Source organism: Procambarus clarkii, chromosome 5 (genome assembly GCF_040958095.1).
Source record: "Procambarus clarkii isolate CNS0578487 chromosome 5, FALCON_Pclarkii_2.0, whole genome shotgun sequence".
Lineage (NCBI taxonomy): Eukaryota > Metazoa > Arthropoda > Malacostraca > Decapoda > Cambaridae > Procambarus > Procambarus clarkii.
Window position 1 is genome coordinate 26,378,757 of NC_091154.1, and position 27,309 is coordinate 26,406,065.

The 27,309-nt window shown below is 46.5% G+C and overlaps 1 protein-coding gene across 3 annotated transcripts in view; it reads right to left on the reverse strand.

The window, feature by feature from the left end:
* Positions 1–27,309, reverse strand: part of LOC123765885 (guanylate cyclase 32E) — a 350,346-nt gene that overhangs the window by 61,901 nt on the left and 261,136 nt on the right. For all 3 annotated transcript variants that reach the window (XM_069299969.1, XM_069299974.1, XM_069299977.1), the window contains 3 exons: positions 26,879–27,026; positions 25,456–25,546; positions 21,384–21,462 (listed from right to left, as the gene is read on the reverse strand). In XM_069299969.1, the coding sequence (XP_069156070.1) occupies positions 21,384–21,462; positions 25,456–25,546; positions 26,879–27,026 (318 nt within the window). The remainder of the gene's footprint in view (positions 1–21,383; positions 21,463–25,455; positions 25,547–26,878; positions 27,027–27,309) is intronic.

Consider the following 27,309-nt stretch of genomic DNA (forward strand, 5'->3'; position numbering starts at 1 on the left):
CCACCAGGGATGGTTATGGTGGGTGGTGGTAGGGAGCCTTAGCCACCACCAGGGATGGTTATGGTGGTAGGTGGTGGTAGGGAGCCTTAGCCACCACCAGGGATGGTTATGGTGGGTGGTGGTAGGGAGCCTTAGCCACCACCAGGGATGGTTATGGTGGTAGGTGGTGGTAGGGAGCCTTAGCCACCACCAGGGATGGTTATGGTGGTGGGTGGTGGTAGGGAGCCTTAGCCACCACCAGGGTTGGTTATGGTGGTGGTGGGTGGTGGTAGGGAGCCTTAGCCACCACCAGGGATGGTTATGGTGGGTGGTGGTAGGGAGCCTTAGCCACCACCAGGGATGGTTATGGTGGTAGGTGGTGGTAGGGAGCCTTAGCCACCACCAGGGATGGTTATGGTGGGTGGTGGTAGGGAGCCTTAGCCACCACCAGGGATGGTTATGGTGGTAGGTGGTGGTAGGGAGCCTTAGCCACCACCAGGGATGGTTATGGTGGTGGGTGGTGGTAGGGAGCCTTAGCCACCACCAGGGTTGGTTATGGTGGTGGTGGGTGGTGGTAGGGAGCCTTAGCCACCACCAGGGTTGGTTATGGTGGTGGGAAACCAGTCTTCTCAACTTTCCCTCCAGAAAAAACCTCTCTCGGGGAAGTCCCTTGCCTGTTAGGATGTTCCATGTCTGCTGTGATGTCCCGTGTCTGCTGTGATGTCCCGTGTCTGCTGTGATGTCCCGTGTCTGCTGTGATGTCCCGTGTCTGCTGTGATGTCCCGTGTCTGCTGTGATGTCCCGTGTCTGGTGTCAGATACAGGTGTCCCTCAATTCACAAGACCTATGTGTCCCTTGCCTGGTGTCAGACCTGGTGTCCCTGGCCGGGTGTGGGACACAGGTGTCATGTATGTCTCTCACAGAACTTGAATACTACTCTGTCATTGTTAATTTTTAGGTTTGAGTTTTCATGCATCTGATGTGCCTGATCAACCAGGCTGTGATTCATAGGCCAGGTTGTGAGCAGCCGTGTCCCAGAGTACGGTTGACCAGAGCTCCAACCAGGAGGCCTGGTCAGAGACTGGGCCGCAGGGTCGTTGATCATCGGAACTATCAAAAGGTAAGGTATATATATCACCCCAAATACCATAGGTTTAATCCCCTAATTTCAAGTTAATAGCCTGATCGCGCATTCATGGTTGTAATTGGAAGTGTTAATTATTCACTTTCGTTCGTTTATCGCCTGAAAATCATTGTATGTATGCAGTTGATGGGGGGGAGGGGGGGGGGGGGGTTGACTGCACGTCGTGGGGGTATTTCTTCCTCTTCACCTCTTCCTTATCCCATAACCCCATTGGCACATTCCATATCTATAAAGCTCTTAACACTAATCCTGGCCTGAAACGCTTCCTAGAGGGTTGTAATAGAACCGATGGGTACTCCACGAGACACAAGTATCTGTTTGATATTCCGAGTGTGTGTCTCAGCGAAAGGAGGGGAATTTAAAAGTAAATTAAGGGTCCCAATTTGTGGAACGACCTTCCAAATGTGATTATAAGCTCTTCACCCCTCAACCAGTTTTTAAAGCAAAACTAAGAAATGTGTAATTATCATGAAACAGAATTCAATCATATATACTCGTACAAAATAAGTAAGTTTTGTGTTTGTTTTTATTGCAATATTAGATGGGCATTGTGCATGGATCAATACAGTACACAGGTCTACCAAACACACGCTTCAACATCTTCCAACACACACACTTCCCATTTATCCCCCACCCCCCAACTCTCTTGATATCCAACCCCCAAACACACACATTCATTATCCCCCTCCCCAAACACTTTCCCCGCCTCCTCACAGCACTTAGACACCCTCCCCATCTCCACCCTCCCTGCTCACACACACGCAATGCCTGTTTCCCCCTTCACTGTAAAAAAGATTTCGTAATAATTTTCTCCGTCACTTTAACTAGAATGTCCCTTAATTCATAATTAAGGGACCTTAAATGGCCCTGAATGGAAATTTGTCATCAGAATATGTTTTCAAAGTCGGTATCTGAATTTACTAAAATTTCAAGTAATGTTTTGGACCTGGGGGGCAGAACATTTTACATCCACAGACCTCGTAAAGGTGGGGCATTGGGGTCGGTTTCCACTTAAGGGGGGTTACTGGGCTGACACAGACTCATCTGTGACACTCCCGATAAAATTGCCATTAATCCTGAAAATTTTAATGAGACTTACCACATGTGTCTGGCCTCCAAGCATGGACAGACATTCTCCGTGATATGGTATAAATACTATAACAGTTCTGCAGCAAACACTGTAGATTCCGTTGTTGGGGTGAAAGGGGTTACCTGGCAGTGCCCGGGACATTATCTCTGCTGCAGAAATTTGGAAACCCCGAGACAATGTAACCAGTGACTCCAGCAGAGACGAGAGCCACTGCCTTGGAATACCTGCATTTTGTGAAGATGTTGATTACTTCCTACCTTTACAACGCCTTACTCTCATAGTATAGAATAAAGTAAATGATTAAATAAAACAAAGACTCTCATAAATATCACATAATATATTTGCTCTCCTTGACAAGAGAGTGTACAAAAGAAAATGCATTAGATTATACGGCCAAACATGGGATTTTAAACAGCAATGAAGAGGAAAGGTTCCTGTCTGCAGCTGCGGTGTTAAATGCCTGTGAGTGTTATTATATTTTTATTATGAAACTTTCAGACTGCAGCTGTAACAGAAAGGAACTTGTTTCGTGTACAGGTGGGCTTCACATCTTTACGCTCCCTCCAGCTTTCTTCCAACTACGATTGATCCTCTCTTAACTCCTTGTTACGTACTGTGGCTCATGTTATCCTACCCATCTCCCCCACGAGACGTTCTGTGGCTCATATTATAGTACCCATCTCCCCCACGAGACGTTCTGTGGCTCATGTTATCCTACCCATCTACCCTACGAGACGTTCTGTGGCTCATGTTATCCTACCCATCTCCCCCACGAGACGTTCTGTGGCTCATGTTATCCTACCCATCTCCCCCACGAGACGTTCTGTGGCTCATGTTATCCTACCCATCTCCCCCACGAGACGTTCTGTGGCTCATGTTATCCTACCCATCTCCCCCACGAGACGTTCTGTGGCTCATGTTATCCTACCCATCTCCCCCACGAGACGTTCTGTGGCTCATGTTATCCTACCCATCTCCCTCACAAGACGTTCTGTGGCCCATGTTTTCCTACCCATCTCCACCACGAGACGTTCTGTGGCTCATGTTATCCTACCCATCTCCCCCACGAGACGTTCTGTAGCTAATGTTATCCTACCCATTACCCCCCCCCCCCCCCATCACGAGACATTCTGTGACTCATGTTATCCTATCCATTCCCTCCCCCCCCCCTCATGATGTACTGTGGCTCATTTTATCCTACCAATCCCCCCCCTCCCCCATCACGAGACGTACTGTGGCTCAGGTTGCCCCATCCACCAATCTAGACGTACCGTTGATGAAGTTGTCCATCATACCACATCTGAACGTACTGGTGATCAAGTTCCCCCTTCCCACTTTGGTCAATATTTGTGTCACATTTGTGTTATAACTGGTTAACATATATGTGTTACACAACACACATATATGCTCACATATTACATTGTGTAATATGTGAGCATATAACTGTCATAAAGTCTCGGCTTAAGCTGGAAACATTAGTCCTTTACCTGTTGTATAATCAAGGGGAGTGTTTTATATTGCCGATAATTTCAATTAATCTCTGGCGAATGGGTTTACTAATAATAAGAATACAAATGCAGAGGAAATGACACCAGCGTCAGCTATGTGTTACACAACATTTATTGAGTATTATCAGGATACAACAGAGTGCAACACTAGCTGTGTTGCTGATATAGAAGTCAAAGTATTATCAGGATATCACAAAGGGAAACTGTGTGATATCCCATGCTGTGAGTTTATGACATCAGTCTAGTCCCTTACTGTGAGTTTATGACAACAATCAAGTCCCTTACTGTGAGCTTATGACAACAATCTAGTCCCTTACTGTGAGCTTATGACAACAATCTAGTCCCCTTACTGTGAGCTTATGACAACAATCAAGTCCCCTTACTGTGAGCTTATGACAACAATCTAGTCCCCTTACTGTGAACTTATGACATCAATCTAGTCCCCTTACTGTGAGCTTATGACAACAATCTAGTCCCCTTACTGTGAGCTTAAGACAACAATCAAGTCCCCTTACTGTGAGCTCATGACAACAATCTAGTCCCCTTACTGTGAGCTCATGACAACAATCTAGTCCCCTTACTGTGAGCTTATGACAACAATCTAGTCCCCTTACTGTGAGCTTAAGACAACAATCAAGTCCCCTTACTGTGAGCTCATGACAACAATCTAGTCCCCTTACTGTGAGCTCATGACAACAATCTAGTCCCCTTACTGTGAGCTCATGACAACTATCTAGTCCCCTTACTGTGAGATTATGACAACAATCAAGTCCCCTTACTGTGAGCTTATGACAACAATCAAGTCCCCTTACTGTGAGCTTATGACAACAATCTAGTCCCCTTACTGTGAGCTCATGACAACTATCAAGTCCCCTTACTGTGAGCTTATGACAACAATCAAGTCCCCTTACTGTGAGCTTATGACAACAATCTAGTCCCCTTACTGTGAGCTCATGACAACTATCTAGTCCCCTTACTGTGAGCTCATGACAACTATCTAGTCCCCTTACTGTGAGCTCATGACAACTATCTAGTCCCCTTACTGTGAGATTATGACAACAATCAAGTCCCCTTACTGTGAGCTTATGACAACTATCTAGTCCCCTTACTGTGAGATTATGACAACAATCAAGTCCCCTTACTGTGAGCTTATGACAACAATCTAGTCCCCCTTACTGTGAGCTCATGACAACTATCTAGTCCCCTTACTGTGAGCTCATGACAACTATCTAGTCCCCTTACTGTGAGCTCATGACAACAATCTAGTCCCCTTACTGTGAGCTCATGACAACTATCTAGTCCCCTTACTGTGAGCTCATGACAACAATCTAGTCCCCTTACTGTGAGCTCATGACAACTATCTAGTCCCCTTACTGTGAGATTATGACAACAATCAAGTCCCCTTACTGTGAGCTTATGACAACAATCTAGTCCCCTTACTGTGAGCTTATGACAACAATCTAGTCCCCTTACTGTGAGCTTAAGACAACAATCAAGTCCCCTTACTGTGAGCTTATGACAACAATCTACCCCGGAAACACAAACCGAAACTGTCTCTATTTTCCGCTTGTTTCAACTTGTAATAAAGTTGTTACAACTTGGCTTAACGTGTTTATGACGTATTAGAACGTTGTTACATCTTGCTATATTGGTTGTTATAACTGGCTAGATGTTAAAACTTGTTCGAACGTTGTACCAACGTCGTGGTTTCGGTGTGTGCTTGGCGGGTAGTCCCCATATTGTGAGCTAATGACTTATGGCAACAAACTAATCTCGGCCTGTGAGATTATGACACAACAACCAACTTGGTTGTAAATCTGTACAACCACAAACTACTACTACGATGTAAGCTTATGACGAACAAATTGCTCAAGTTTTTCTGACCTGTGATACAATAAACTACTGTTGTTGTCCTTATTGTACAACAAACAACATTAGTGTTGTTACCTTAAGATATAACAACTTCCATTTCTTTTCCTTATAACAACCACCTATTTAAGGGAAACTACTTCAGTTTAGCTGATGTGAGACCCCAGAATAATAGTTTTCCTTACTTATAAACTTCTGCTGTTAATCTTCACTAGTGAAACGAGCAACTATGTGTTGCTAGGACTGTGCAGAGGAGCTACGTGTGTTGCTAGGACTGTGCATAGCAGCTACGTGTGTTGCTAGGACTGTGCAGAGCAGCTACGTGTGTTGCTAGGACTGTGCATAGCAGCTACGTGTGTTGCTAGGACTGTGCAGAGCAGCTACGTGTGTTGCTAGGACTGTGCAGAGCAGCTACGTGTTGCTAGGACTGTGCAGAGGAGCTACGTGTGTTGCTAGGACTGCGCATAGCAGCTACGTGTGTTGCTAGGACTGTGCAGAGCAGCTACGTGCGTTGCTAGGACTGTGCAGAGCAGCTACGTGTGTTGCTAGGACTGTGCAGAGCAGCTACGTGTTGCTAGGACTGTGCAGAGCAGCTACGTGTTGCTAGGACTGTGCAGAGCAGCTACGTGTTGCTAGGACTGTGCAGAGCAGCTACGTGTTGCTAGGACTGTGCAGAGCAGCTACGTGTGTTGCTAGGACTGTGCATAGCAGCTACGTGTGTTGCTAGGACTGCGCAGAGCAGCTACGTGTGTTGCTAGGACTGTGCAGAGCAGCTACTGTGTTGCTAGGACTGTGCAGAGCAGCTACTGTGTTGCTAGGACTGTGCAGAGCATCTACGTGTGTTGCTAGGACTGCGCAGAACAGCTACGTGTGCTGCTAGGACTGTGCAGAGCAGCTACGTGTGTTGCTAGGACTGCGCAGAGGAACTACGTGTGTTGCTAGGACTGCGCAGAGCAGCTACGTGTGTTGCTAGGACTGCGCAGAGCAGCTACGTGTGTTGCTAGGACTGCGCAGAGCATCTACGTGTGTTGCTAGGATTGCACAAAGCAGATACGTGTGTTGCTAGGACTGTGCAGAGTAGCTGCGTGTGTTACTAGGACTGCGCAGAGCAGCTACGTGTGTTGCTAGGACTGCGCAGAGCAGCTACGTGTGTTGCTAGGACTGCGCAGAGCAGCTACGTGTGTTGCTAGGACTGCGCAGAGCATCTACGTGTGTTGCTAGGACTGCGCAGAGCAGCTACGTGTGTTGCTAGGACTGCGCAGAGCAGCTGGAGCCTGAGGAAGAGATTCTAGTGATTTATGAGTGGTCATTAATGTGGTGAAGCCCCGCCTCCTGGAGAGCCCACAGATAACTGCTCTTTATCTTGGTGTGTGTGTGTGTACTCACCTAGTTGTATCTGCAGGATCGAGCATTGACTCTTGGATCCCGCCTTTCGAGCATCGGTTGTTTACAGCAATGACTCCTGTCCCATTTACCTATCATACTTGGTTTTAAAATTATGAATAGTATTTGCTTCCACAACCTGTTCCTGAAGTGCAATCCATTTTCCCACTACTCTCACGCTAAAAGAAAACTTCCTAACATCTCTGACTCATCTGAGTTTCAAGCTTCCATCCATGTCCCCTCGTTCTGTTACTATTCCGTGTGAACATTTCGTCTATGTCCACTCTGTCAATCCCTCTGAGTATTTTATACGTTCCTATCAAGTCCCCCCTCTCCTTTCTTCTTTCTAGTGTCGTAAGGCACAGTTCCCTCAGGCGCTCCTCATACCCCATCCCTCGTAGCTCTGGGACGAGTCTCGTTGCAAACCTTGGAACCTTTTCCAGTTTCATTATATGCTTCTTCAGATGGGGACTCCATGATGAGGCGGCATACTCTAAAACTGGCCTCTCGTAGGCAGTGTAAAGCGCCCTAAATGCCTCCTTACTTAGGTTTCTGAATGATGTTCTAACTTTTGCCAGTGTAGAGTACGCTGCTGTCTTTATCCTATTTATATGTGCCTCAGGAGATAGATTAGGTGTTACGTCCACACCCAGGTCTCTTTCGCGCGTCGTCACAGGTAGGTTGTTCCCCTTCATTGTGTACTGTCCCTTTGGTCTCCTATCTCCTAGTCCCATTTCCATAACTTTACATTTGCTGTGTGTGTGTGTATGTGTGTGTGTGTGTGTGTGTGTGTGTGTGTGTGTGTGTGTGTGTGTGTGTGTGTGTGTGTGTGTGTGTGTGTGTGTGTGTGTACTCACCTAGTTCCCCTAGTTGTACTCACCTAGTTGTGTTTGCGGAGGTTGAGCTCTGACTCTTTGGTCACGCCTCTCAACTGTCAATCAACTGATGTACAGATTCCTGAGCCTACTGGGTTCTATCATATCTACATTTGAAACTGTGTATGGAGTCAGCTTCCACCACATCACTTCCTAATGCATTCCATTTACTAACTGCTCTGACACTGAAAAAGTTCTTTCTAATGTCTCTGTGGCTCATTTGGGTGCTCAGCTTCCACCTGTGTCCCCTTGTTCGCGTCCCTCCAGTGTTGAATAGTTCATCCTTGTTTACCCGGTCTCCCCTGAGGATTTTGTAGGTTGTGATCATGTCCCCCCTTACTCTTCTGTCTTCCAGTGTCGTAAGGTGCATTTCCCGCAGCCTTTCCTCATAACTCGTGCCTCTTAGTTCTGGGACTAGTCTAGTAGCATACCTTTGGACTTTTTCCAGCTTCGTCTTGTGCTTGACAAGGTACGGGCTCCATGCTGGGGCCGCATACTCCAGGATTGGTCTTACATATGTGGTGTACAAGATTCTGAATGATTCCTTACACAGGTTCCTGAACGCCGTTCTGATGTTAGCCAGCCTCGCATATGCCGCAGACGTTATTCTCTTGTGTGACGTTATTCTGTGTGTGTGTGTGTGTGTGTGTGTGTGTGTGTGTGTGTGTGTGTGTGTGTGTGTGTGTGTGTGTGTGTGTGTACTCATACTTGCAGGGATTGAGCTCTGGCTCCTTGGTACCACCTCTCAACTGCTAATTAACTGATGTACAGGATTCTGAGTCTATTGGGCTCTTATCATATTTACACTTGAAGTTACCACTCGGCCAAATTGACTGTACACAAAAATTGGAAGTAGTCTGACCTTTAACCCAATTCCCAACAGCGCTCGGTGGCCATTTTGGGTACTATCAGTTAGCTTAATTACCCCAAATTCAGGAGAAGTGGCAGAGGCGTTAAAATTATTCTTGAGTAATCCTTGTCGTCCATCCAGTGCTGTAAGAATTATAGATATATTCTTTGAAATATCTTTCAATCATTCCTCCCCCGTCCTCCTGTTTCTGGTTAAGCATTTCAGCTGCAAAAGCGGACTCTGCCAAGTTTCTGGGGTGATGTAATTTACAATTATTACAGCCTGAAGTGTTATTCAGGCTGTGATAGCGGCAGTGATTGTTGTAAACTTTACACTTGGTGATCGCACACCAATACATACAAAGGTAACTGTGGCAAATGTTACAATGGTGACAAACGTTTCAATGGTTTTTATAGTGATTCCTGTACAGTAAGTCTTCCCTTGAAATTTATTCTATGGCAGTTTAATAGTGTTCTGTGTTCCCTTAAAGATAGTCAAGATAGTTGTAAGTTTTCCTAAATGTAGGAAAGTGTAGGAAATACACTTCCTAAATGTCGGAAATCTGTAGAGTATTCGTCAAAATGAGACGTTCTGTTAGGACGGGTTGCAGAGAGAATGTGCTACCGGACTCTGCATTTTATTATTGTGCAGACCATTATCCACCTCGGATACTTGTGCTTAACCCCCCTCCCCCCCCCCAGTTGACCATGTCTATGTTGCTGAGTCACCAGGAGACAGCCTTGTTAAGTGTCAATTGATCAAGGTTGTGTGTAGGAACCACTCAGTCGAGTTCAATGGTGGACTCGGTTGAACCTGTGAGCTAATCGGCGAGACTCTTCTTACTTATTTACCATAAATGTCATTTTCCATTTGTTTTGATGGAATAGTGTGTAAATTCGCATTTTAGCCACTTACAGTCCCACTCCTGTGCCAGGCAAGTCCATTACGGGCTCACCACAGCCCCGCTCCTGTGCCAGGTAAGTCCACTACGGGCTCACCACAACCCCGCTCCTGTGCCAGGTAAGTCCACTACGGGCTCACCACAACCCCGCTCCTGTGCCAGGTAAGTCCACTACGGGCTCACCACAACCCCGCTCCTGTGCCAGGTAAGTCCACTACGGGCTCACCACAACCCCGCTCCTGTGCCAGGTAAGTCCACTACGGGCTCACCACAGCCCCGCTCCTGTGCCAGGTAAGTCCACTACGGGCTCACCACAGCCCCGCTCCTGTGCCAGGTAAGTCCACTACGGGCTCACCACAGCCCCGCTCCTGTGCCAGGTAAGTCCACTACGGGCTCACCATAGCCCCGCTCCTGTGCCAGGTAAGTCCACTACGGGCTCACCATAGCCCCGCTCCTGTGCCAGGTAAGTCCACTACGGGCTCACCACAGCCCCGCTCCTGTGCCAGGTAAGTCCACTACGGGCTCACCACAGCCCCGCTCCTGTGCCAGGTAAGTCCACTACGGGCTCACCATAGCCCCGCTCCTGTGCCAGGTAAGTCCACTACGGGCTCACCATAGCCTGTGCTACTTGGAACGTTTTGTTCTGAGTAGCTGAATCTAAAACAACAACAACAACAGTGTAAGTTTATGTAGAGCTTAGTGAAACCTCTCGCCTTTGTTTCCCTTCCTCTCCGCCTTGCTACGCAATCCTATGCAACTGACTAAATAGCGACTCTCGTCAATAAATTATTTGATACGAAATCGAACACTGTAAAAAAGTCTCATCCTTATAGATTTTGAATGTAAGACCAAGTTAAAGTCTGAACAGTATAGATCATTTTGCCTGTTGCATGACACCCTTCAGGTGAGTCAAACACAAAGAGATACAAGGTTTCTTGATTGCTTGTTAAAAGTTGGCTGATACTCTGGCTCCTTGGTCTTAATAGCATCTTGAAGAGTCGTCCAACTTGACACTGGTGTGGATGGTCAGGTTCTGAACACGTACTGGAGTGGTGATAGTTCCCGCAGTTGCAGATGAGAAGCAGGAAGGCTTTACATAGGCAATCAGCTGGGTAGATTTATTGAGGCAGGCAGTTAGCTGGAACAGATGTTGCCTAAACAGGTGGTTTGGTTTGCTCGAGCAGATGTTGTCGAATCAGATGATCAGCTGAGGTGAAGTGCTTACACGATGATGACTTGCCACACAGTCTGGGTGGACCTGGGAAGAGAGGCTCACCTGTACTACGCTCACATCTGCCCAGACATCAAGCAATTCTATACTAAAATTTAATCAACTACCGTGCTTTAAAGGTTTAAGGGTTGACAAATGTTAATCTTCTTGTTTGATAAGCTGTTCACTTGAGACAGTTACGCAGGTCCTAGCTATGTCTGCGTACAAGTGACAGGATAAACAACCCAGTGAGTTTTCTTCCAGTTGGGGGGGGTGTTGTACATGCTGCTATGACGGAATGCCCGCTTAAATGATGAGCAGCGCTGCACAATAAACTCGGCCCTCAGGGCAAAATTAAACCACAACTACCGTGCTGATTTCACCACAGAGCTACCCAGCTGATTGCACAGGCAGGCAATAATCTCCTAGCTCCCATTGTTTATAACATGGTAGCAACAATACAGTTGTTGACAGTTGAGAGGCGGGACCAAAGAGAAGCAGCTCAACCCCCCCCCCCCCTCCCCGCAAGCACAACTAGGCGAGTAGTCACTGTTGAGTGATGTGTTCCCAGTCATGCCTTTACTCTCTTCGGTGCGTTGAAGGCTGTCCTGAGCACAGTCAAGGAACAATTACCATTCACTACTTGAAGCATTATGCCAGCGTGCGCCTATATGTCCTTGCATGACTGCAACAATAAAAATAGCGGTGCTTTAGGGAACACTTTTCCTCCTGTCATGGCTGCCTGAGGCAAATTAGTTGGCGTCACAGATACAACATAAATTCAGATAAATCTGAATTTATCAGAAATTCCCAGTGACTTCAGTAGAGCTCTGGGTTGGTCGGCTTTTGTACCATCGTGGCTGAGTCGGTTATGGTAAGCGTCTGGGAATCAACAGGTCGCTGGTTCAAGCCACTCCATTGCTTCACAATAATTTTCAATGATTTATCACGCCGTTGTGATTTCTTTGTGATATTCTTACCTATATGGCCAAAGTTTTTCGTAATGCTTCGTCAAATTCGTCTTGTTCGGGTCCTGGACGATTGTCTGCACACAACAAGTGTCTTGTGAGTGATGTGGTGATCACATTAATGTGCTTCACATTTATCATCGCTTCTTGTCTAAATCCTTAAGATCTTCCTGATGACTGTCCGCTTCTCCTCTGCCTATTTCGGTCTTATGCACATTATACTGAATTGACATTGTCTTCCCTGAGAAGCTGCTGTTTTAACCAAATGTAGTTGTGTGGTGAAGGAATGAGTGTAGTAGTTGTTTTAATTGCAGTATTAACAATTATCGTAGTGCACATTCTCTCTCTCTCTCTCTCTCTCTCTCTCTCTCTCTCTCTCTCTCTCTCTCTCTCTCTCTCTCTCTCTCTCTCTCTCTCTCTCTCGCTCTCGCTTTTAAGTAAGACAAAGGTAGATAAACGGCATGACACTAGACAAGCAAAACTATACAACAAAAATTGGTGTTATTTTGTGCCTGGGTAGAAGGGTGGAGAAGTAATTAGTGGAGGAGGAGGAGGTGCACTGGCAGGCCTGTGGCAGGTGGAGCGTTGATTGGAAGGAAGGTGTAGGGTGGACTGAAGTAGAGGCTTGATTGGATGGATGATGGTGGTATTTTGAGAACACCGATGTAGATTGGGCGCTGATTGGATGTGAAAAGAGGAAAAGTGTTCTTTGAATCGAGGACGGCTAAAAGATAATTAGAGATAAGTCGAGCAATGATTGGGTGAGAGACGTAGCGTTTCTAATTAGATGAAAACCGTGAGCTGATTCGTGGAATAGAAGCAGGAAGAGTCATGATTAGACGGTAGAATACATAGCAATGATAAGATGGACAGGAGTAAATGAATAAGAATATAACCAATTATAATTGAATGATTAGAGTTAGGACGGGAAAACGGCATTGTGTGGATAAATAGCGGCAAGGATTAACTGATTGGAGAGACCGTATGATACCTCGTTAATTGGATAGAAGAACTTGGAGTGGTCAGCGGTCTTTGAACCCTCACTAGATGTTGAGAGTGATCAGGGATGCTGTTCTTCTGCAGCTAGATAGGGGAGAGAGAGAGAGAGAAAGAAAGAGAGAGAGAGAGATGGACAGACAGAGAACAAAATAGCAGTTTTTGACTCATTAATTACTAATAATGGTTGTCAATTCACTATTTCATCAATAATGTTTGATGCACGAGGAATACCTCACGACACTGTAAATAAAGATCACCAATGAGGATACTGTGTAAGGAGAACTTGAGGAAGGAGGAGAAAAGACTAACTACAGAACCAACACACTGTCTCCTGAGCTCAAAGAGGCAAATAGGAACCTTCGTGTGAGTAAAGAATTAGGTGCCAGAAGAAGGGGACAAGTCGCCAGTATATGCTATATATGCTATCCTCAGAAGAAGATGAATATATAGAGATGATAAACCTCATCCTCTGAGGCATCTGGTGTAAGTTCGTGCCCTGATGTTGAGCAGCTAGCTATTCATCAACGTACCCGTGAATGGGACAATTGGAATGATGATGGAAAGAGTTTATCAGGATTCAGTTTGTATTCATCTTGACTTCGCAGGATGCATGCGTATCAAACTACTCGAAGCACTTGTTGACATGGTGACCAAGGTATTGACAGGGTGGACAAAACCATATTTTTAGCACGGGTGGGACACGAACAAGGGGACACAAGTGGAAACTTGGTACCCAAATGAGCCACAGAGACATTATAATAAACTTTTTTAAGTGGAATGAATTAGGCATTGATGTGGTGGAGGCTGACTCCATACACAGTTTCAAATGTAGATATAATAGAGCCCAATAGGCTCAGGAACCTTTACACCGGTTGATTCACAGTTGTGATGCGGCACCAAAGATCTGAAGCTTAACCCCAGCAAGCACAACTAGGTAAGTACTTGTCCTGTGGGGGTATACTGTAGGCCTATTTTACATCGTTGTCATGTGGATGACTATTTTCCTATCTGTAAAGATCTCCCGCATGTGGATATGTCCTTTTGGAGTTTGAATTCAAAATATTAAAATTTGAATTTTACTTGCAAAATTTAGGAAAATTTTAATATATTCTTTTTTGACGTAATAATGACTAATATTGGAGGCTAGTTTTCCACTGTTTATTTTGTATTCTAGAAAATACAATTCGTCCGTAGCCAAAGAAGACCATAAGTCAGCTCCCGTTGTGTATCCCTATCGCCTGGTCGCCTCTTGGAGCATCTGCGATTAAGGACGAGTGCGTATAGGAGCGGGAACAATGAAGGACGAGGAGACCGCCGGAAGGAGCATCAGGAACGGGATAGTGATGGGTGGAAATGATTGCCCGAAGAAGCAGCAAGTGAGCACCACAAGGTCGGGAAGAATGTATGTCTGTGTGTGTGTGGCGGAGTTACCCTTCAGCTGCACGCCCTTACGTGTGTGTGTGTGTGGAGCGGTGTGTGGTAGCGTATGGGTGTCCCCTTTACCCAGCGGGATATTTAAATCCTGCATGGGACCCTCAATCGTTTATGTACGATGTGCGCCATTCCGTGACAGTTACTCCCATCGTATATGTATGTATTGCACCCTTTAAGGGCTAGAGTAGAGTGCTTTTGCCGGCAGCTGTGTAACACAGGTTACCAGCAGGAGAGGAGAGGGTACGTTCATCCGTGGAGGTCGCTCGCATTGCAATACTCTGCCACACAAGAGCAGAAGAAATTCAGAAGTCGGCACATGCCCCTCCCCCCCACTTGGGGCCCAGCACACAGGCGACTACAGCTTAGGCCACCAACACATCTCCCAGCCAATCAGCGGCCCTGGCTGCCACCACTCTGGTACCTGTACTGATTCGCCTTGCAGAGAAACAGGCAGGAACGGATATTACCAAGTACGTGAAAGTACTCAACAGGCTGCTCTCTGCAAACGGCCGATCTAAGATGTAGGTACCAGCGGACCTACTCAAGACTCCACAAGCTACCCCAGTTCAACCAGAACGGATTGCAACACCAGCGGCTTTTGTAGCACCATCGGCATCAACACCAGCAAAGGCATTGACAAACTCCGCTTCGGATCTTGCCGACCTTCACCCAGATTCAACCCCAAACTTCCTCCGTCAGCACGCGACAAAACATGGAGAAAAAACAGGAATATCTTGGTACAGTAACAACACCAGTTAGACAGCCCACTACAAGGACCTTGAAATCTTCTACACTGAACCTGACGACGACGAAGACGACGACAACGTGAGACGTCCCTGCTTTGGCCTCTACATCCACAAGACAGAGTTCAAAGGGAACCCCCAGCACCAGAAAACAACTGGCCTATCTATGCAACCGGATCATCGCCAACAGAAACCGTGATAAATTAATTTCCACACTGCATGTTCGTTCATTACACAGCCATGTACTCTTTCATGGACCTCTGCATCCTGAAGAAGGAGTACTATGACCTGGACTTCAACACTAAATATCTTAACGGACCTCACGACTTTCCCGACGAGGAGAACAATCTGGAAGGAACCGAGCCACCACTGATGATGTGCGCATTGCTCAAGAGACACCTCGATCGACAACCAACACACAGGCACTAGACCACTAGACCAACAAACCTCAGACTACCTCAAGCAAGAAGACGCCTCTTTCAAGCCAGACACAGCACATCACCTACACCAGCACGAACATCAACCGCCACCCGACAAGTCCCCTGCCACAGAAGAACTAAACAACAACAAACTTCACTCCAAGATCTATACTTGATGCCAACCCATGGTGGACAGGCCACCGAACTTTCAAGCCTCCTCGTTCCCCATCCAAATCCTCTTCAAGAATTTAAACTCATCATCCTTCTTCCTTTCCTCGACTTTTCCAAGCCCTTTGGACATCGGACCCACTAGGAGTCCTGAGGCTCCCAAAATTCATTGTGTATTTGACGAGAAGCGTTGGCGGTGAACTATTAGACCACAAGTTAGATAGCACGGGGGGGGGGGATGGGTGTGTGAAACCCGGGGTTAGGGCTCCGGTTGGGAGATTCAGGACCCATAGTGGATTGAGCGGAATCGGTTGAATAACTTATGCGGGTGTTGTGGTGTAGTGTAGGTCTCGGGTGCTAGATTGAGTGTACTAAGTGGGTTTCAATCCTCCTCAAAGTTCCTCCTGGTTTTCTCAGTGATTCATTACCTTAATACAAACCATCCTTCTGTTTATATAGTACTTTTTTGTAACTATGTGCACTATAATACATCAACATACTAAGGAATTATATAGTGAAATTTTGTATTTTTTTATAGATTCCAAACAGATGAAGCTAAAAAATAAACTTAAATATTCCTATGCCTAGTATAGCACACATATGTTCTATATTAGGCCTCAGTGTGTATTAGGCTTAGTAAGGTTAGGTTAGTAAATTTGTCTTTGCAACATAAATAGAAAATCTTTTCAGGTCTGTCCAAATTCAGTATGTTCGATTTCTACTTTCTAATTGCGTTGATCGTCGATATATGTACTATGGTTCTCATCGTCACTATAAATACAACCAAAACAGCAGGATGGGCTGGTTAATGGGATTTTACGGTGCAGTGAATATTACTGTGATTTTGTGACAAAAAGTTAACATTATTAATTTCAGACAATGCATTTAGAGCAATTATTAACTTTATTAGAGGCAAAATTTTGCATAATTCGCTGAAGTTTGTGTCGTCAAGGAACATGTACATTAAAGTTAAATCTGGTTTGATGCAGTTCCCGAGGCTTCCAGCAGCCTAGTGGACACTAAAGACTCCCAGTGGCCGAGTGGACCTTTCAATTCCTGTCATGTAGAGTATTTTCTTTATTTAATGTCGCTTTTATACAAATCTGTGCTTTCTGTTCTCAACTCAGTTTACCCAGTTTACTTGCATGATTTTACAAAGAGACGAATTATTTACACATTACATATGTGTAATGTGGTGGAGGGAAATTGCGTGTGGACGAGGATAGAGATGAAACTAATTCCTAAGCTACGCTGTTGATGTAGAAACACAGTAGAAGCACCAAGGCAAGTTGCGAGAGCTCAGTAGGGGTACGTAGCCTCCCTACAGGCATCGGTGGCTGCAGAAAATATTCCGGATTTGAGAGTTGCTAATTTCTAGTGCGTGGACTGGGTGAGGGAGGTGGTGACCTGTTTCCTATGCCGGTGACGCCAGAGGAGGAGACACAGATCTCTCGACAGTGGGGGACCATCATCGGAGCTTCCCTTTCCACTCAGCGGGACCACTGGTGAGCTCTGGGATTGGATCTGGAGTCCATTTGTGGTTGAGTTACAGAGGAGGAACGTGCCTCACATGTCAGAGTGCAACATGAATCCATACACCGCCACACTCCCACGTCAGAGTGGAACATATAACCCCGGCATCGGAGCTGGGTCTCCACTAAACACTCCATTATGGCTTAATGTGGAGTGATGTTACGCAGTGTGTTGAGAGCACTAATACCACCCTCCCACAAGGTAATGGAATATACTGTTGCTATCGTGCGCGGGTGTGGCCACTTGGGCCAAACGCAACACCTGTCTGTGTCTCTGTGCATGTCTGATTTTATTTGTGTCTTTGTGTGCCTGTATGTCTGTGTTTGTTTATCTCTCCTTCCTTCCTTTCTTCCCTTCCTTCCTGCCTTCCTTCCTTTCTTCCCTTCCTTCCTGCCTTCCTTCCTTCCTTCCTTCCTTCCTTCCTTCCTTCCTTCCTTCCTTCCTTCCTTCCTTCCTTCCTTCCTTCCTGCCTTCCTGCCTTCCTTCCTTCCTGCCTTCCTTCCTTCCTTCCTTCCTTACTTCCCTTCCTCCCCTTCCTTCCTTCCTTCCTTCCTTCCTTTCTTTCTTTCTTCCCTTCCTCCCTCTCTTCCTTCCCTCTTTTCATATTCACCGCCCCCTTCTCTCTCGTTCATTCGCTCTCTCCATCTCTTGCTCTCCCTATATCTGTATCATCTATATCTCTATGTATTTTATCTGTCTATTTTATCTATCTATCTATCTATCTATCTATCTATCTATCTATCTATCTATCTATCTATCTATCTATCTATCTATCTATCTATCAATCTATCTACCTCCCCCTCTCACCCGGGTTCTCATCACGTGTGCAACCTCCTCTATGGTTACCTGACACGGCTTGACAGTGACGGATCTCTCCTCAAACACCAACGTTGAGGCAGGAGGCAGGAAGTGGGTCAGCTCCTCTTCTCGCCCGACAACACACACATTTCCCCAGGCTCACAAAAGCTTTATTTTACACACCTTCCACTTCATTTCAATTTATTTAACTTTTGCTTCAGTTGAACAGTTAATTTAATTGGTGCCCAGTTTATTGCGATTTATCCTAGTTATTATTTAGTTACGCAAATTAACTCGTTGTATTCACTATTAGTTAGCAGCACACTCAGTGCCAGACCAACTAACTTTCCTAAACGCTGAAGTTTTATAGATTATATCCAGGCAGTTTGTGGGTCCGTGGCTGGCAGAGTTATGTCTGCAATGAGACGCTAGACTCAGGCGAGAATGATACTAGTGGGACGTGTTTGACAAGTGTGATCATTGATTATTCTGATACACTAAGGGGGGCCCTGGCGTTGGTGTCTCGTATCCTGGCGCAGGACCCGGCAGAGGCACCTCGCGTTATTCTTAATTTAGTTTATTTTCGTCTGCAGATGTTGCCATCTAGTTACGATGTTCAGCAGGATATATAAATTCAGTCTTACTAAAAGCAAAGCAGTGCTGAGCGGGCTGTTGTCGACAGCGGCAGGTCAGATGCTATTTTATACTAATTATCCTTTCGTCGAATGCCACACTCCCCAACCTCTCACACTCCCTCCCATCACACTCCCCAACCTCTCACACTCCCTCCCTCCCGTCACACTCCCCAACCTCTCACACTCCCCAACCTCTCACTCTCCCTCCCTCCGACCACACTCCCCAACCTCTCACACCCACTCCTCCCTCGCACCTTAGGGACGGACACAGGTGTGCCATCGTGAGTCCGTCAATACCACCAGGTGTCTGGCTGGCCGCTGAAGTGTTATAGGAGCTTAACATGGTGATTGATATCATAAAGTTATCCGCAACACGTTGTACAATATACCATTGTGATTGGCACGTAATTTGGAACAGACAGGCAAAATAACAAGCCAAGGGGAAACCCCTACAGCACCTTAGGTTGGCCCAGGCTATGAGCAGTAATTTTCCCTCACTGCTGAACAGTCCATAAAAGTATTATCCACCGCGTGCTAAACGTATTTGTAATATAATAATATTCTAAAATACATACATACCTAAACAAACAAAAACGGATGAAAAATGGATGAAAAATGGATGAGTTTCAGGGGTAACCCTTCAAACTACGGTGTTGTTTCGCAAGCTTTCATCCGTCCACTGTGAGCAGCCCTCAGACCGTGATGTGGTCAGGTCGGGTTTAAACCATCAATTTATGCATTAAAAGTGCTGATAATCAGCTTTGGTAATCGACCGGCGTTATTTTTTCTTGCCTCGTTGCTTGGCTCAGCACCCCCCCCCCCCTCCTCCTCCCATTTCAAAGTGAAGCAATTAACAAGAACTGCTCAGCGGGTGCAGGTGGTTAAGGTAGATTGGTCCGTAACGAGGCAGTTGTGGTGAGGCAGCCCCATACTGGCCTGCTCGAAACCTAACTATCCACAAAACTATAATAAGAGTAGCAATTTATTTGCGATAAAATATCGTTGTTGATTACAGAAAACGGACATATTAACATATGTGCCTTTGGGCACAGCCGCAGCTTGGCCGGGCACAGCCGCAGCCTGGCCGAGCACAGCCGCAGCCTGGCCGAGCACAGCCGCAGCCTGGCCGAGCACAGCCGCAGTCTGGCCGAGCACAGCCGCAGCCTGGCCGAGCACAGCCGCAGTCTGGCCGAGCACAGCCGCAGTCTGGCCGAGCACAGCCGCAGCTTGTCTGAGTAACGAGGTAGACGGTTAGTTTCCATGTGTAATTTGGCCTTTGATTTACCTTACATCCTTATATCGTAATTATATAAGTTATATCGTAATTATATAAGTTATTATATTTTATATACCTTATATCGTAATTATGTAAGTTATTATATTTTAAAAAGGGAATTTATAGTCACCGGTACAGATATCTTCAGTGGTACAGATATCTTCAGTGGTACAGATATCTTCAGTGTTACAGATATTTTCTCTGGCATCACTGGTACAGATATTTGCAGTGGTACAGATACCGTCACTGGCCCAGATATCGTGACAAGCACCGTCCCAAGGGCAGAAATGGTCACGGTACACCGTGAGGCCGACGGTGTACTGTTACTTCGTGTAAAGTTTACGGGTGAGTTGTGAGGCCTAACCAATATTTGGTTATCCCGGCAGAGCAGCATAAACACGCTCCCAAAACTACATTACTTAGCCGGGTAACACTGTAACTCGGTTATTATATCCGGAGGCTTGCATGTAGGGCCGAGTCAACACCTCATTTTACCAATACAGTGTCACTCAATACAGTATCACTCAATACAGTGTCACTCAATACAGTGTCACTCAATACAGTGTCACTCAATACAGTGTCACTCAATACAGTGTCACTCAATAAAGTGTCACTCAATACAGTATCACTCAATACAGTATCACTCAATACAGTATCACTCAATACAGTATCACTCAATACAGTATCACTCAATACAGTATCACTCAATACAGTATCACTCAATACAGTGTCACATAAACACTGTGGATTTCTGCTTTATAAATAAAAGTATTATTATTGTCATTATTACGTCTAAAATATTCCTCATGCACATGCTGAATACATCCGGCCGCACACGGGCCCCAGGCGTGAGCACACTGAGCACAAGACGCACAAATGCGCCAGAAATAATTATCTTTTCAAACAAAAGACAGACGCGCGGGCTGAAGCGTTTGGTCACTGAACACAAGTGGAAACAGTCAAGCAATTAAGCTCCCCCATATTGATACATAACGAGTGGATGTATAACAGGGGACACCCTTGTGTGCAGGGGGAAATAACTCAACCATTTTATATAATAGGAGGAAGGGGGAATTTTGAAGCCAAAAGGGAGAGAAAATTCTCTCAGCGTCAAGAGTGAGAAAACTCTCTCTAGTCGTTGTGAGAGTGAGAAAACTCTCTAGTCGTTGTGAGAGTGAGAAAACTCTCTAGTCGTTGTGAGAGTGAGAAAACACTCTCTATTCGTTGAGAGAGTGAGAAAACTCACTCTAGTCGTTGAGAGAGTGAGAAAACTCACTCTAGTCGTTGAGTGAGAAAACTCACTCTCTAGTCGTTGTGAGAGTGAGAAAACTCACTCTCTAGTCGTTGTGAGAGTGAGAAAACTCACTCTCTAGTCGTTGTGAGAGTGAGAAAACTCACTCTCTAGTCGTTGTGAGAGTGAGAAAACTCACTCTAGTCGTTGAGTGAGAAAACTCACTCTCTAGTCGTTGTGAGAGTGAGAAAACTCACTCTCTAGTCGTTGAGAGAGTGAGAAAACTCACACTAGTCGTTGAGAGAGTGAGAAAACTCAAACTAGTCGTTGAGAGAGTGAGAAACGGCACTCTAGAAGAGGGAGGACCAACCTGTAGGCGATGAGAGAGACGACAAGGAGCAGAAGCACAACACCGCCTGTCACCCCAGCGATGATCTCTCCAGTCTGAGCTGTGGGAAGTGAGACACTGGTTACTCTTGTGAGTAGGGGGGTGTGTGGGGGGTTACTCATGTGAGTAGGGGGGTGTGTGGGGGTTACTCATGTGAGTAGGGGGGTGTGTGGAGGTTACTCTTGTGAGTAGGGGGGTGTGTGGGGGGTTACTCATGTGAGTAGGGGGGTGTGTGGGGGTTACTCATGTGAGTAGGGGGGTGTGGGGGGGTTACTCTTGTGAGTAGGGGTGTGTGGGGGGGGTTACTCATGTGAGTAGGGGGGGTGTGTGGGGGTTACTCTTGTGTGTAGGGGGGTGTGGGGGGGTTACTCATGTGAGTAGGGGGGTGTGGGGGGTTACTCTTGTGAGTAGGGGGGTGTGGGGGGGTTACTCTTGGGAGTAGGGGTGTGTGTGGGTTACTCTTGTGAGTAGGGAGGTGTATGGGTTACTCTTGTGAGTAGGGGGTGTGGGGGGGTTACTCTTGGGAGTAGGGGGGGGTGTGTGTGGGTTACTCTTGTGTGTAGGGAGGTGTGGGGGTTACTCTTGGGAGTAGGGGGGGTGTAGGGGTTACTCTTGTAAGTAGGGAGGTGTATGGGTTACTCTTGTGAGTACGGAGGTGTATGGGTTACTCTTGTGAGTAGGGAGGTGTGTGGGGGGTTACTCTTGGGAGTAGGGGGTGTGTGTGGGGGGTTACTCTTGGGAGTAGGGGGTGTGTGGGGGGGTTACTCTTGTGAGTAGGGGTGTGCGTGGGTTATTCTTGTGAGTAGGGGGGTGTGTGGGAGTTATTCTTGTGAGTAGGGAGGTGTGTGGGGGTTACTCTTGTGAGTAGGGGGGTATGGGGGGTTACTCTTGTGAGTAGGGAGGTGTGTGGGGGTTACTCTTGTGAGTAGGGAGGTGTGTGGGGGTTACTCTTGTGAGTAGGGGTGTGTGTGGGTTATTCTTGTGAGTAGGGGGGTGTGGGGGTTACTCTTGTGAGTAGGGAGGTGTGTGGGGGTTACTCATGTGAGTAGGGGGGTGTGAAGGGTTACTCTTGTGAGTAGGGAGGTGTGTGGGGGTTACTCTTGTGAGTAGGGAGGTGTGTAGGGGTTACTCTTGTGAGTAGGGGTGTGTGTGGGTTATTCTTGTGAGTAGGGGGGTGTGTGGGAGTTATTCTTGTGAGTAGGGAGGTGTGTGGGGGTTACTCTTGTGAGTAGGGGGGGTGTGGGGGTTACTCTTGTGAGTAGGAAGGTGTGTGAGGGTTACTCTTGTGAGTAGGGGTGTGTGGGGGTTACTCTTGTGAGTAGGGGGGGGGGTGTGGGGGTTACTCTTGTGAGTAGGGAGGTGTGTGGGGGTTACTCTTGTGAGTAGGGGGGGGGGTGTGGGGTTACTCTTGTGAGTAGGGGGGGTGTGGGGGGTTACTCTTGTGAGTAGGGAGGTGTGTGGGGGTTACTCTTGGGAGTAGGGGGGGTGTGTGTGGGTTACTCTTGTGTGTAGGGAGGTGTGGGGGGGTTACTCTTGTGAGTAGGGAGGTGTGTGGGGGTTACTCATGTGAGTAGGGGGGTGTGGGGGGTTACTCTTGTGAGTAGGGAGGTGTGTGGGGGTTACTCTTGTGAGTAGGGAGGTGTGTGGGGGTTACTCTTGTGAGTAGGGGTGTGTGTGGGTTATTCTTGTGAGTAGGGAGGTGTGTGGGGGTTACTCTTGTGAGTAGGGGGGGTGTGTGGGGGTTACTCTTGTGAGTAGGGGGGTGTGTGGGGTTACTCTTGTGAGTAGGGGGGTGTGGGGGGTTACTCTTGTGAGTAGGGAGGTGTGTGGGGGTTACTCTTGTGAGTAGGGGGTGTGTGTGGGTTATTCTTGTGAGTAGGGAGGTGTGTGGGGGGTTACTCTTGTGAGTAGGGAGGTGTGTGGGGGTTACTCTTGTGAGTAGGGGTGTGTGGGAGTTATTCTTGTGAGTAGGGAGGTGTGTGGGGGTTACTCTTGTGAGTAGGGGTGTGTGGGGGTTACTCTTGTGAGTAGGGAGGTGTGTGGGGGTTACTCTTGTGAGTAGGGGGGTGTGGGGGGTTACTCTTGTGAGTAGGGCGGTGTGGGGGGTTACTCTTGTGAGTAGGGGGATGTGGGGGGTTACTCTTGTGAGTAAGGTATGTGGGGTTACTCTTGTGAGTAGGGAGGTGTGGGGGGGTTACTCTTGTGAGTAGGGAGGTGTGTGGGGGGTTACTCTTGTGAGTAGGGAGGTGTGTGTGGGTTATTCTTGTGAGTAGGGAGGTGTGTGGGGGGGTTACTCTTGTGAGTAGGGAGGATGTTGGAGGTTACTCCTATACATCTCAAGATGTTAAGAGTTATCTCTGTAGTAATTAGTGTCATTGGTGACGAGTGAAAGCATAAATGAATTATTGAATGTAAAGTTAAACAATGAATAACGAATTTAGACACAGTGAGAGATACACAAATAGTTTGAGATAGAAATATCTTGATTATATTCTCAGAAAGAAAACCTAAAGGGGATAATTTTAAGCGGAAAATGTCACATCAAATGAGGTCATTCTTTAACATTAAAGAGTAAAGCATTTCTAAAAATGAAAAAATGTTGCTTTACATCATTTTATGCTTTCTATATATATTCTTCCTCAGCTCTCTAGTTAATTGTTTTCTTAATTTTGCCCCGAGGGGCGAGTTTATTGCGCGGCGCTACTCATCCTGTGAGTGGACACACCGCCATAGTGACAGTATTGCGCGGCGCTACTCATCCTGTGAGTGGACACACCGCCATAGCAGCATGTACAACACTCCCCAATAGGAAGAAACCCCGCTGGGTTGTTCATCCTGTCACTTGTACCCAGACATGGCTGTTACTTGCTTAACTACCTCAAGTAAACAGCTTCTCAAACAAGATTAGCGTTTGCCAACCCTTACATTATCTTGCGGGTACAAAGCGGGGACATCTTTTAAGCACGGTATCTATATATGACATAGTGTTTTCCAAACTCAATGTGGGATTTATTATTCTACACAGGCAGTGGTCATGACCGTGTCTGTCCCACCACAGATTCTGCAACTCCGCTGCTGCAGCTGTTGCTTCCATCCTAAATCTCCATGGATATTTGTATCCAAGATGAATTCTTGCTATTACTGACTCTCTCCCGCGGCCACCTCCTCTTCGTCCATAATGATTGGGATTGCCAGCTGCAACCATGTTGTACCATCGTATGGATTGACTGGTTTGTTCTAGCCTCCTTTCCTCGGTAACATTGTCACGGTGATGTTGCCTGATGATACCTCTAATTTGTAGCAGAGTTTTGGGTATGAAGTATTTAATATGGTCTCCTTCACCCTCTTCAGCAGCCAGCACATCTACTCGTTTATTTCCATAAATTCCAACATGGGAGGGAAGCCACAGGAATTTGGATGATTGGTTAGTACTCTCACAGATCTCTTATCTTCACCGACAATAGCTTATTTTTGTCCAAGGGTTTGTAGCGCTGCTTTCGTGTCAGTGCAGATCATTGTACCTTTACTGTTTCATTCAAGGAATCTTAACGCCATAACAATAGCAGTTAGCTCTGCTTGTGTTGAAGAGGCATACTTCTCAATTCGTGCTTTTTCTTAATTTCCGTTTTTTGAAAGGCATTATTCCCAGTTACAGCTCCAGCTCTGCCATTAGTAGAACCAGTTTAATTGAACTAGCTAATTGAAAGTTTTATTCAAGAAGCTTTTCAATACATATACCTGCTTCACACACACACACACACACATACCCACCCAACCCCAAACACACACACGCACACACACCCCCCCCCACCCCCCTTCCACTCACACCCCACACCCCCACACACACACACCCACACCCCCTCCACCCACACACACACACGCACCCCCACACCCCCCCACACACACACACACCCACACCCCCTCCACCCACACACACACACACACACACACCCCACCCCACCCCCCCCTCCCACCCACACACAGTATATACAACACCGTGTCACAAACATATCCTAAAACCGAAGACACACACAATATCCAGAGAGACACTCACACTGGCATTTCTGCCTGCGGTAGCCACAGGGAGGCTCGTCTATGGGCGGCGCCCCAGTCTTCCAAGGGATCCTGCTGGTCAGGTGAACCTCCTGTCGTGACCACGGCGGTGACAGTGGCACGCCCAACCAGTCCGTTGTGCGAGATGGAAAGAAAATGGACAATGGCCGGGTAAATAACATGACGATTAAAAAGAAAATGGTTGAAGCCAGGTACAGGAAGGAGGAACTGTCAGTGGGAAAGCGTCAAGTCATTATGACTATATTGCACTGGGAAGGGGTCAGGATAAGGGTTTGGGATGGGACGGGGGGGGAAAGGAATGGTGCCCAACCACTTGTGGACGGTTGGGGATTGAGCGGCGACCTGCATGAAGCGAGACCGTCGCTCTACCGTCCACCCCAAGTGGTTGGCCAGGTACAGAAAATGGTGTCATATAGAATAGGAAATGGCAAGTAGAGAAAATGGTGAGAAAGAAAATGGACAATGTTAGGGAAAAAAAATAGATGATGCCAAGTAAAGAAAATGGAGTGACAGTAAACGGGCAGTGGCAAGTAGAGAAAATGGAGAGAAAGAAAGAAAATGGGCAATGGCAGGTAGATAAAATTGTATTATCAAAAGAAAATTCGCAATAGAAATCAGAAAAAATAGACAGTGTGAGTTCAAGAAAATAGGAAACAGAAGGAAAGGAAAGGAGGAAACGGCAGGGTAGAGAAACGGGACAACGGTAGGGTAGAGAAACTGATTAACAAGGGACTAGTGAAGTTTAAAAGAAGGATTAGTAATAAACAGCCACATATGTGATTGGTTAACCAGATGCAGTTGATTGGTGTTCAAAGATCATTATTTGATGCTGTTTGTTGCTTGGTACACAGAGATATTTGTTTGTCTTACGAAAATAATTATTAGGAAATCAGGAAGGAATTGTTTCGTATACAGAGGCAATTATTTGCGACATAGCGAAGAGGTCACCAGTTCCTCCTTGTTACAGAGAAAGAGGTTAATGGTAATTTCTGTCAAAAAAATAAAAAAAAAATATCTGGAAAGTTACGGGTAATTAAGTAGGTTAATGAGGACATCAAGAGAAGAATGAATAATTAACGACGTTTTTCAGTTAGAGCGTGAATAATTTTTTCTCTCCACGTTAATTCAAATATAAAAATCACACGTCACAATTCTTTTCCTCCAAATATATATTTTTGTTTATTATGGTAAATCACATTAGAGAAGAATATGTTATTACACTCACACTTGTGTGGAGTGTGAACACAAAATATGAACACAGGGAAGGAAGGAAAGAAGGAATGAAAGAAGGAAGGAAAGAAGGAAGGAAACACTACAAGACCTACCCAAACACACCCACAACAGCTCCCCCCTGCAAGAACCTTCTGGCCTCGCAAACTACGGAGCCTCGGGCCTGTACCTACCGGGAGACGCTGGTAGTCGTCCTCGGTGTAGCGGAAGCCCCCGACGGGGTACAGACCGAACTCCCCAACCATGGAGTGGTGCTCCTGCCGCCCGATAAGGGTGTAGTTGCCCTCGGCGTCGCCCCGCTCGTCCATTCTTACCATGTACCTGACGAGTGGACACTTATGATTACGTGGGCTGAGGTGTTTGTGTGTGGGGATACGAAAAAATATTGAGACTTCAGAACCCCTTGCTCAGCTCTCTGATAATGGACCAGGTGAGTGCTTTATGAGTGCTTCATGATGGCCCTAGTGAGTGCCTCATGAAGTCCCTCGTGAGTGCTTCATGAAGGCCCTCGTGAGTGACAAAGCAAGCACTCCAAGACACTCAAAGGGATGCATAAACCAGTTCACATTCACTCATAACCGAATGTACATTATCTAGACTACGA